Genomic DNA, 12,842 nt, shown 5'->3' with positions numbered 1-12,842 from the left:
CCCCCCAATATTTACCAAGGCTCCGAAACGTGCATCTGCCCATTTTTCAATGCATACTTGTCGATCTGTCCGATGCACACGTATACTATATAGGTGTAATAATTTTAGTATGCCCTAAATGCTGGGGGATCCTCGGCCCGTCCTCTGGCTATAGACCACATTGTCACCCCAACCGCGTCTTCACGCCCCGTGAAAAGTGGAAGCAGTGAGTACCGGTAAGCGCAACACAACTTCGACTTAGGCCAATGACTTGTATTAGGCCAATGACTTGCCTCATTTCAGCCAGTTCTCCATGCAACATCCCCTGAAGGATATATCCTTCTAATGGTAGCACATTTCCCATGGATATATCCTTCAGGGACATTTCCTTCTAATTGGAGATGTATCTTTCGTAGGGTTTATCCTTCTAAAGTGCCTTAAGTGTGATAACAAAAACACAATATTAGCATTTCACCTGTACTGTATAGGGTACATGCATTCGTGACAGTGCTTGGTTCATAGAAATTTGTTGGCAACTGCACATGGTTTGGAATTACCCATTTGTTGACATTAAGAAATGCTTTCAGTGTTTTCTTATGACATTTATTTAATTATTGCATTTAATTGCAAGTAGTAATTTACTACACTCAAGAACTTGAGACCCATATTTTAGAGCTAGGTATTCGCAGCATAAAACACTCGGGAAGTGCCGTTTCCGGCCATCTGGGGGTTTAAAAAACCCAAAATTTTCTTGTACGCTCCGCGCCAACCGATGGTGGCGCTCCGCTTAGATAGTCTCCACACATTAGCCCCCCCCCCCCCCCAATAATTTTCCCGTTCCGCCGCGCCTGGTCGGTGAAGAATTAGTGTTGGTGGGTCGAAGGAAAAAAAAAGAAGGAGGGAAGGATAAAAAAGACAAGCCGTGTTGTCATATATCCACCATGCTGAGGATGGGTGTGAATCTAACGTACAATTAGGCAACTGCTGACTTTGTGAAAAGAAACATACTTATAGGTAAACATAAGTAAAAACATTAGTCAAAATCCATCATGTTTTTAATACGATGTAAAATGGAAATGAGTGAAGGTGGCCTAATATACGCCGGGATTTAATAAGCATGTAGCTCATCAGTTTTCAGTCAATTTAATGAAAGATATTTGAGACACTTTTGGAGACTGAAAACAATTTAGGTGTCAAGTTCGTCTGACGTCATAATGACGTAAGCGTATTTCAAACTATAAATGTGCTAAATCAAAATAAGTCATTAGTTCCCTTGTTATCATTAACCATTCTTCTACCGCTGATATCTTTAAGGTTGCAAATCTAAAATCTTTTAGAATCATAATACTCTATATTGTATATTTTGCATTTCTGATCTGTCCAGTTGATAGTTTATAAACTAAGAAATAAAACAAAAATAAATGGACTTGGAAATGATCCAAACGCAAACTGCTTTAAGGTTTCCTGTCATGGAAATATATTTTCTTTGCATCCTGTTGCAAAAAAAAAGAAAAGAAAAGTGGACCCTAGATGACTTTAATTTATTTTCACGCCATTTGTCAATATTTTTTGTTCAAAAAGTGGCTTGTTAACACGTTTGATTACACGTCATTTGTTTATATACAGCGGGAGCTGATATAATTAATCCATTATACACGAATTGACGATTTGGAGAAACTGATGGGAAAATTGACGGTTTTGAAAAATGAGAAAACTTGCTGCTAATGATATTTCCAGTGTCATTTATCTTTGAATTAATAGTTCCTTTTGTTTTAGGGTTAGATTTTAATTATGAAAGGTTGAGGTATGCGTCTATTTTCCATTAAGTTAATCCACCTAATTCCAGAGAAATTACTATGCATTTATATTTTATCTGCCTTTCTCGTTATGCTAGTTTCTAACGATATGTTTACCTATAAACCCTTCAATTACAAGTACATAACACTGATAGGTTGGAAATCTGTTTCCCCTGCATTTGTACAAACATTAGAATTGCAACCCGTTTCCACAAGTACTTTTCCAGTTCCCATTATGATTCACATTAAAATGATTTTATGTCTCTCCATTCACGCTTTCGAAATGTTATAAATTTCGATGCTAATTGATACTGTTCCTCGAAAATCTTCTTTTGCTTTTTTTACCAGAGAATTGTACTTTTCGCTCGGGAGGTTTGAGTTGTTGCTAACTTAACTCTTACAAAAGTAAAATGATTAAACTTTGTTCAATAATAACTTCACACCACATTTTTTTGTAATTGCACCATTGTCTATTCACTTCAGCATTGTGTTTTCAAGTTAAAGAATAGAGGGAAAACCATGCATTCACATTACTAATTTATATTGTCTTATTAATTGATTGCAGCTGGAAGAATTACTAATTTATATTGTCTAATTTATTGATTGCAGCTAGAAGAATAAGGTGTGTGAACGAGCTCTACTAGACAAAACTAGGATACTAATAACTGAGGAGATGTTGAAGACAAAAGATCAATAGATCAGACTATAGACAATAGGTTTTATTTGCATAATTATCTTAAGCTACTGTATATCATTCTGTCATTATTGCAATTTTATTTACGGTCTATTAATAACAAATAAGCCAAAAATATAACTAGTAAAAGTATAACTCGGTTAAACTTTATCTCCAGAAAGATTCAATGAAAACGAAAGAATTATTATATGCTATGATGACATTACCCCTTTCCAATGCCCACTCTCCCGAAGGGGAAAAACAAAAACTAGCGGTGTAGCCCAAATTTATGACCATCATTTTGTTGATTTTATCTTCATACTTTCATAAATGCTAGAGCCGTTATACTGTAAATAAGTCATGTACATAAACATGTATCAATGCTAATCGCAACATCAAAATCTAAATTTTGCGTCATAAATTTCAGATCCGATACCTGCAGAGCAAGGATAAGAATCTTCAACAAAATGAAATGATATTTTATTACGCATATACTTGGAATTTGTAGCGAACTGGCTTCTAAAGATTGAGTGCAAGGTTCACAACATAGCGATAACAGGCGCATTATCACCTACCTGGATAATAACCTGGATAGGTAGCCTTTGGTTATAATACAATTTAAATTAATGACAAGAAGTACAGGAATTGAACGTATTAAGAAGTGAAAAAAAACAAGAAAAAACATAGGAAAGCGTGACAAAAGGGCTGGAGGTATATGAGGGAAGATAAAGCTCCAGTTTAGCATACCTGTAAAATGTTGAAAAAATGATATCTACATATTTGGATATTTGTAGGTAACCAGAAGACACCTGAAACATCGGTTGCATCCATTAAACAGCCATGTCATAAAACACCATGACATTGACCACTTTGAAGGTCTATGGTAATTGGGAATTGATAAAGGGGCTACTTACTACCGGCACCTGACGCTACCCTTGTGTACCCTTCATGTTTATATAGTCATAACTTTCCTTTCAAGATATTAACTGATGTCACTCCACACTATACCGTCTTGGAAAGGGTTTGTTGTCTGTTAGAGTAATACCTAATAGGCCTAGCAGTATACATAACATAATGTTATGATTGTACGTATAGTAAACTATACATTGGGGCATAAGTGTTGTATAGTTGACTAACTTTTTTAGAAATAAATAGAAATGTTGAAATGATGCATAAATGTGGGTAAATTAATCAACAATCTTCGCTGAGCTGATTTTTTTTATTGTTTACCCACGCAAGAGATATACATCCGATATAGAAGGTATTTTATTTTCAAAAGAAGTTGATAAATAACTTGATGATTTGATAGTATTCCTCTTCTGTATCAGTTGCAGGCTATTCAAACGGGTAGTGGGTTACCACAGGTCAGTTTGAATTGAACATCGCGAAGGTTAGATTTTGTTTTTGTTTGCTTTTTCCCTAACACAAACAGAAACGGTTCTCAGCAAAATTTAACGATAAAATTATATTTCAAGAAGATTATATTAATATCTTATAATAAATGATGCCGATTATAACAATAAAGATTTAAAACGACAGGATACAAAACATAAGAATGTTAATACAAATAAAAACATTAAAAATAAAGTAAATGAAATAAGTTTATCCAGAAAAGATTATAAGACAAAAATATAAAGAAAAGAACATTGATATTGTCCGAAACAAAATAAATGAATGATTATAAGTCTACTAGTACTGGTTACAATAATAAATAATATTTTAAAAAAAAGAAGACATTCAAACGCAATTAAAACTTCACTAGAATTTCCGCAAAATATATGTGAATGATAATAATAATATTATATTTTATGAAACATTATTGCTGCAACTTTTCGGCTGTTTTAGTTTCATATTTATAGTTGATTAGTAATATAACAACGCTCTGCGTTGTGCATGGCGTACATATCATTGTCATTAGCACGGTACTGGAGAGTAAACGATTGATTTTTTTTCCTGATGATGGTATAGGGCTATACATAATTATCTTGATGGCACTTCCGCATTGTCAATTAAAATTAATGATGTGTCCTATACAAAATGTATTGTGTTGGATTCCTCTAAATTGCTCAGGGAAAGATGAAAAGAAGAAATCAAAGGGTAACTAACCTGATAAGAGGTGTGTTGAGAAGCCGTTGGTATTGATGCAGGGTAGTGATGCAAGACTGCCGAAGATCCCCCGCTAGATCCGTACAGCGAATGTTCCATCGTTGTTCCAAACATGGTTAATCTTCAATTTTCACTAAGATTCCTGTGATTTACTGCCTGTCCCGATGGTTGGATAAATCCACTAGAATTCACGCAAAAGAAAAAGGCAGAAATGACAAATTTTAATATGATTCCATTTAAATGAAAACATAAAACAGGAGAAAAACATTTGAAGCGATACTATTTATTGTCGTGATAAAGCCACACAACAGGGTACAGGGAAACACTTGTCCAAGGTGGTACAGTTTAACGACACACTTGCAACGTCTCCAGAATAAACAAAAGGCTTGCGTAAACAAAAAAATCCCTTCTTTTCTTCCTTTGGAAAAGAGAAATTAATTAAGAAGTTTTCTTTATTAGATAGAATATCCAGTATAATTACCTCTTACTAGCCGAACAGCATACCAAGTTTTAATTTACTCCTTATGTTTGGAAAAAAAGAAGATATGTTGATTGCTATTCCATATGTTTTAGAAATCTCAATATTGAAAAATTCATGTTATTGAGAAAAGGTTGGCAATACTAATTCACTGAGAAATTGTGAAAATATCATGATTCTATTCTAATTAGCTCAATTAAAAATTTATTGCCAACTTTTAAGATAATCGTAATTAAAACGTGAGTCGATGAAAGAATATTTCCTTTGTTTTCTAAAACAAAAACAACAAAAATTCACAATAGTTTGATTTACACTGAACACTACTAAACGGTGATGGTTTCTCGGTTTACCGTGTTGTAAGCAAAAACGACCCCAGATGCACACGCTGTTCCCGGTTTACAACTTCCCTCGAAGACAATCCAACTAGTAAAAGTAATTCGAATGTTTGTATTTCATGCGCGGGCCAGCATCGGTCTATATATTGAAAAGTCGTTTTACTACGGCAATCACCATTGGCGAGGGGTATGAATGGATGACGTTTTTTGCGCATGCGTAGCGTAGCTAGCAATGGGTTCCCGCAGACAAATTGACAAGTGTTACCTTATCCGCTGCTATGGACACTTCGTTGACCAGTTACCAAAGGAAATCCTGTTTGTAGTGATCACTGCTTTTGTACTTTTTTTTCCCCTAATATAAAGAGATAAAGTTGCATACCGTTTTATCTTTTCTTGCCTTTTTCGACTGGTTAAGTCAATGTTTGGAATGTTGCTGTCCTGTTATGTATTTATCCTCGCTAAGGTAGAACAGAGAAAATGTAGCCATAAATCGCTTTCATTCAATGGTTCAATCGACATTGAACAAGTAGATCCTTTTAGTATAAGATGAGAGCGAAATAAAATAGACGTGTTTTTAACACACACACAAAAAGAGGGGGGGCGGGGTGGCAAAACTTTCCATGTGTGAGGGTGTAAGAAGCGGGTTGGATTTAGCAAGGGGGGTTTAAACTATACCCGTGCGATATAGTTCCAAACTTCTTGAAGTGCGTGACAGGTATGTTTATATTCTGCCGGGTTACATTTGGCGGATTATATGTTTATTCAAGGACAGAGGAACCACGTTGTTGCTCAAATAGTTGCCGCAATCCTTCAGGAAGCTTCATGGTGAGGTCACAGATTCAGAGTAAAAGCATTTGATATTTGCGAAAAATGAAATTGAAAGAAAAACATTAAAATCGACAGAATTTTCAGTTCTGTATATAGTATAGAGTAAGAATGAATAAAGTATAGATTCATGGGTTGGCGGTTAATTCTATTCAGATTCTCCTTGAATTAAGTGAGTATCGAATTTTACGTCTATGTTAATAAGACATAATGATAATAATTTACTTGTTTCCAAAAATTATAATATATTCTGTAATTTTGCACATATTTTATATCCTTACCTTTATGAGACGATCGCTCAAGTCAATCTGTCGCTTGGTAATTATAAATTGAATCATAAAACGTTTGTTTATTTTTGAAAACAAAGAGATAAAATCTACAAAGAAAAGGTTTATCATTAATATAATTATTCGTACTTTTTAATTTCTTCTTTGTGTATAGGCTATCCAAATCTATATAAATTGACAGTTACCAATAAGCGTGTTGTAGCCTGCAGTTTAAGCTGTATTTCGCGGCGTTCAATTTACTATTACTGATGCACGTTGATATTCTGTGCCATTACTAATCATCTGCATAGTGGTCCCATATTTAGCACACTAGAAAGAAATATAACTAGCTTTTTACTGATTTGAAATGATAAGATTAAAAATAAAATGACTGTCGAAGCGGTTCTGGTCCGCTTCCTAAATATTACCAGCCATTGAAGGATTGCTCGAAAAGACCATTTATTTTCTTTTTCTTTTATAGGGTGACAGTACAAGGCCTGTTGTAAAATTTGAGCATGGCTGACCTTGAACTGACATTCTAACATATTTGGGGGCAATACCGATGACCTATATAAACCGAACGAGTATCGTACATGTGCAAAGACACACACACAAACGTACAATATATGTATTGCACTTCTACGATGAATAATACCCGCCGCCATTGAGTTAGGAGAAGCCAAGTGATTTTATCCCACATTGACATCGAAGTTGAACTGAGCGCAGTGGCATTGCTACGAGGGGAGGCGGAGGGGGAGTGGTGGGGCCCTCTCAAATAAAAGTCTGTACCCCCACCCCATCCCCACCCCAAAATGACAGAAAATTTTTTTTGTTTCTTTTAGAAGAAGGATAGGGCGGCCTAAAAACGGCCAACTATATACGTCTCTGCATGCTTGAGCATGGGTATACAGTTATGTGGAAATATTGCATGGCTTAATGAAACTTACACAAAATAGTATAATCCAAGACAACGTGTAGTCTGAAACTGGTGAAGTCACATACCACGCAATTATTATCTGACACTGGATCAATGATAACTCACTATGATGGCGGAGGGCCAGATTAAAGTAGTCCTTCATTGTCAGATTTCCCACTGGCATGAGACTGGGGTCGAGCATAACCTGGATTACGCCAGTCTCAACTTTGGCCTTAATCAGGTCTCACCTTACTGGTCAAGATATGTGAGTTTGATAGATAGAATATAGTAAATCAAATCCATGAAAGCTCAACTGAACGTGTTGTAAAGAAGAACCGGGTATGTATGCTTACGGCAGTATCCTCATACTGCAGCATGTTGAAGGGATATGCGAATTAACGCAGTAAAAATAATACAAATTACAAACAGGGAGAGGTCCCGAGTAGCCCCTTGGTCCAAACCCGGAAGCGTTCTCTGATTAATTTTACACGAAACCCTTCTTGTCGACGGATAACCGTGTTAGTTTTATTAACCAACCAGTTCTTTCCATAATATTCCTCTCGCATATTACACATGCATAAACATGTATGTATTCCTCGTATCCAAAATCCGTTATGCAAAGTAAACAACAATATTGATATTGATGGAATGGAATGGAGAAGGGGAGGGAGAGGGAAAGGGGGTTTTACTATAACCAGGGCCCCCGCTATTACCATAGAGACAATTGGTTTGTAGGGATTACGCAATAGCCAACTGCATACTAATCGCATGTGGACTAGATTTTCTCGAAAGGTTTTACAGACGGTTCTGAATAACAAATATAATGGATGACACAGTATACTTTTTATCCGGTTACTCAAAACATAATCAACGACGCCACAAAAATCCTGAATTGAAATCCAATATAATGTTATCAGATTGACTGCATATGCTATTTTTCCGTGTGTGGCTGCAATAATTTCAATTTTAAAAAACTAGTACGGTACCTGGTTATGCTTATGTGGTAACTTATAATAAGGATGATACCATTTGTAGGTATGAAACATCACTGATACTGTTCAAATCTTTTAATCAAGATCACGAGATCTGTAACATCCGCAGCCACCTTGACCCTGGATTAATGGTTGACCTTTCAAATACCGCGTTGGTATTCATGTAGGGTACCACTGAACAGAGATAATCAACTGGTTTCCTTTAAAAGGCAAACACACATACACATACACACACCTAAACATGGACATGCTTCTTATGTGCATATATTTGTTTGATCATGCGCACGATTAATAGGCCGATATGCGTGTCGATTTTAACCACATTGAACTAATCATACGGTAATTATGGACAGTTGTGCGTGCAGTTGTACAGATTGCGCGCACGATATATTTTATTTGAATAACTATCGTTGATAGTAACATTGACAGTAGTGACGTCACATATGCAACCACATCTGTGTATGTGATTGGCTACGGGATGGCTGCATATCATGCATAATTAGTTTATCGAACAAGTTTGCAATTAACAGACCTAATCGTTCATAACAATATCGTACCTAGACAAGGGGGCAGGACTAGTAAAATAATTTGTATCTCTAATCGAGTTCCTTAGCTGCAAATATTTTTTAAGGTTGCTATACATTGATCCCTTTTCGTCATGAAAATCTGACGTAAATAAGTCCATCGAGGGGTGCTTTTACGTGGGCCTATATAAAACGTATACGAATTGAGAATCAATAAATATGCAATACAAAACTCATAAAAATGTACTTCGGTTTCCTTGACGATAGAAGAAAGAACAAACCGCTCTTTATCCTTTTTTGCTTTTGGTGTTTAACCAACAGAAGCTTGTCTATAAACCAACAGCTTCTTTAAGTGTGATACGGGGTTTCCACCGGTGAGGCGAACATGTTTAATCTTTACTAGTACTACCTATAACAAACCATGATATATGTAAATATATATATGGAGTAATTTGGACGACGCCATTTTATTGCTTACCGTCTGGTAACCATAGGATATGCGATGATGTGTCATCCTAGTTTCCTGTTCATTAAAAATTGGCAAAGGAAGCATGTTTTTATTTTTTATTTGTTAATTAGTTTATTTACGTTTACCTTTACTTTTAAGTTACTGTTTATTTAATTAATGGGATAGATTACATTTCATAAATGGAGAGATATAGAGAGAGAAATAGAAAAAGAAAAACCATAGCAAATTTTGGCAAACCTCTGCCGACAGTTAGATTGGGACTACAACCAGGAAGAGACATGGTCCCGTGTTTGCGAGAAATGGTAGGAATAGGGGATATGGGACAGGGCCAAAAGCAGGGCAGGGGCAGGCTGCAGGGAGCAGGGGTCATCCACTAGAAACGCCCTCTGTAATGTTTACCCTATGATTTATTCATTCCTCTCAACCCCGAAGTAGCTTGAATTGAATGAACTTTTCGAACATGCGACGCGTTTTTTTATCCGACTTGTGTGTGATCCTTCCCTCCTGCCCATTTGAAAATGCGCCCTTTTAATACCACAGCCATAACAGTTTACCTGCTTCGGGCAATAATAGGCTCTCTAGTGTTTACTTTACTAGTCTCAGTGAAGAAGGCGAGGAAGTGGGCAGTGGCTAAAATGGGCGGCAGCCTTACTAAATGGCGGGTTTTCACATGCCCTATCACCTGCCACCTGCCACCTACCACCTGCCTCCTGCCACCTACCATCTGCCACCCGCCTCCATTCCCCCTCCCCACAATATTTGTTTGTGTTCATTGTTGCAGTAGTTCCTTTTTTACGATCCCTTATTCCAGGGGCGCATCTAGACTTCTTTTTTTACACCACTGCCTAATTCACCCTTGGAATTCACAACTAAAGGATCATCCACGTCATTATTATACTACGTCATTTTGCAGTTTTGAGTTGATTTTGGTCAATTTTTAAATGCTGGTCAGTACTGATATACAATAACAATGTAGTTAACGAATTGGACTTAAACCAAGCGTCGTTATAAATACTCAAGTAATAGTCGAAAACATTCACTTTAGCAGGTTACTTTAAGTCTGTATGAAACGTGTCTGGTCGTTGTAACAATGGAAACACGTTCAGTTGCATTACGTACGTTACCCGCTCATCAACGTACACAAAATATGTTAGGGGAGAGCCTAAAAGTTAATTCAATAACAATTTACATATAAACCTATTTTCAGTAAAATTTAGTTGCTTTGTTAAAAATATTGACCCCCCAAAAAAAAAAAAAAAAAAATATATATATATATAAATAAAAAAAAAAATAAAAAAATATATATATATAAAATATATATATATATATACATATACATATATATATATATATATATATACATACATATATATATATATATATATATATATATATATATAATTATAATTTTAATACTAGGACTACAATTTGGCTCAAACAAGTCTTCAATCGAGCATATATAAGTCGTACTGCTTGCCTGTGTTTATCTGGTGGCAATGAGCGTCAGCTCACCTTGGAGTTTAACCGTATATAAACATCCTCTATTTCTTTGCAATGTTTATGGTACCATACCTCACTTTGAAACCTATTATTAGGTATATTTCATTCAGTCAAATTTTTATTCCATAAGCAATATACGCCACTGAAATTGAGACCAAAATCTGATAATTATAAATGTGCTAATTTTGTCCGAATTACCTCTCATAAAACACCGAGAAGCAGATTAATTTTGTTGTGGAAATGTGTCTGATAAGGTAAGTTAATCGGTATTACGGGAAAAAAACATTACGTTATTTGTTGAGGTTTTATCCTTCTTCTATTGATGTTATACGTTTTTACTGGTTTGAAAAGTGTGGTCAAATGAAAATTTAGTTAGCAGACGGATTGCCTAGGCGTGTGCAAGCGCATGCGCTCTTTCGTTCGTTCGTTCATGTCAGCGTGTGTATGTGTTATGCTAGATATATAATTTACGAAAAAGATAAAAATTGCATATATATATATTATTTTAATTACACTGAATATTTAATCTACAATTTTGACAATGTTAAATTCACCATAAAATCAGAAGAAAAAATGTTCGCTTTTAGTGATATCTATATTTTCGTTTGGGAGACATCAAATGCAGCAACTAAATGACTTGAACAAGACTAAAAGTGACATTATTTAGCCACTAGTGCTTGTTTTATTGTTTCTCTTTTTCCTAACACTTTTGTGTTTCATTTTTTCTTTTCATGTGGCATAACATATTTAAGCAAACTGGCAGCCACCATTTCACCATCACATAACATTTCAACAAATAGTGTCCCCTGTCTCACCCCTGTCCTCTATTCTATGGCATGTGCTAAATACATGCACTCTAGGCTGACAATTTTACGCCATGCCTAAGTTGACATTTTCGATCACTTCCAAAGAGGTAAAAGACCTTGAAAGAGGAAATGTTAAAAATATAATCCCAAATAATTGAAAAAAATAACTGAAAATCAGCAGATGGATTAATGGGGAGGTATTTCTCGTTAAATTTGTTCAACAACCATTGTCAAAAGTACAATAACACAGATTCGAACATGTTGGAGACATGGTTACTATTCCGTTATGGCTCTCTATATGGTAGCACGTACAGGGGTGTTTTGAGTCACCGTGCATGAAAGACATACCTTAATCCTCTCCTGATTCTCCAACAATTTCCCCAAACCGGATTATTACAATTGCTTGAACATTTCCTGAACACTCTTAACTTCAAGTTGACTTTAAACCAGGACAATTGGGCTTGTATTAGGATGTTTGTTTGTAAGCTGAGGACCTTAGCCGCTGACCCCACCGTATCTTTGGCGGCGGGTTGGAAACCATGGCGCCCGTAGAGGAAGAGGCGGGTCTCGAGTTGAGTCTGGAGTGTGGTGGCACGATTGATTTTTTTGCATCAGGTCCATCGAAGGATATCAAGGCATGAAAATAAACTGTAATGATCTAAACAAACCGCGTGACATTGAAACGACTGGCAGTGAGAGTACACGTTACCTCAGAGATGACCTGTGTGTGACCTCATGTCGTTGTATCCATAATGTTATCTGATGTAATGTATGCGACGAACAGGTGGGCGATGATCAACTATAGTCACAAACTTATCGCAAAAAGGTTTCTGCATACATAGGCTAGCGCAGTACGTATATGTAAAGAAGAGTTCAGTTTTTATCTTAATGAAATATGTTAATGATGTCAAAGGGCATGCATAACCAGAGAGCAGCTGCACTGATAAAGAGTTGTACGCAAGCAAGGATTTTGAAATCTTGATATTTGTCTCAGAATCTTAGTTGACATGGATTGTCAGTGAACATAGGCTAGTAGTTATCCTACTAGTATTGTGTATAAGGCCTGTCACAAACCTTGAAATCTAATCAGGCTGCCGGATGGCGGGTCCCTGGATCATGTTGATTCCGTCTCAGCAAGTTGTGAATGATTGATTTTGTTAACTGCGAAAATGGATCG

The 12,842-nt window shown here is 36.0% G+C and overlaps 1 protein-coding gene across 2 annotated transcripts in view; it reads right to left on the bottom strand.

The window, feature by feature from the left end:
- LOC139966115 (uncharacterized) overlaps nt 1–12,842 on the bottom strand; it is a 73,615-nt gene that overhangs the window by 34,357 nt on the left and 26,416 nt on the right. The window contains exons 1-2 of one of the 2 annotated variants that reach the window (XM_071968819.1): nt 5,383–5,606; nt 4,555–4,735 (exon numbers count right to left, since the gene is read on the bottom strand). In XM_071968819.1, coding sequence (XP_071824920.1) covers nt 4,555–4,668 — 114 coding nt within the window. In that variant the 5' untranslated portion in view covers nt 4,669–4,735; nt 5,383–5,606. Of the gene's footprint in view, nt 1–4,554; nt 4,736–5,382; nt 5,607–12,842 lie in introns of those variants that run through there. The other variant, XM_071968820.1, reaches the window with a different exon arrangement.

The sequence above is a fragment of the Apostichopus japonicus genome, chromosome 4 (genome assembly GCF_037975245.1).
Source record: "Apostichopus japonicus isolate 1M-3 chromosome 4, ASM3797524v1, whole genome shotgun sequence".
Lineage (NCBI taxonomy): Eukaryota > Metazoa > Echinodermata > Holothuroidea > Aspidochirotida > Stichopodidae > Apostichopus > Apostichopus japonicus.
Note: the sequence above shows the minus strand (reverse complement) of the source record. Positions and strands in the feature narration are given on the sequence as shown.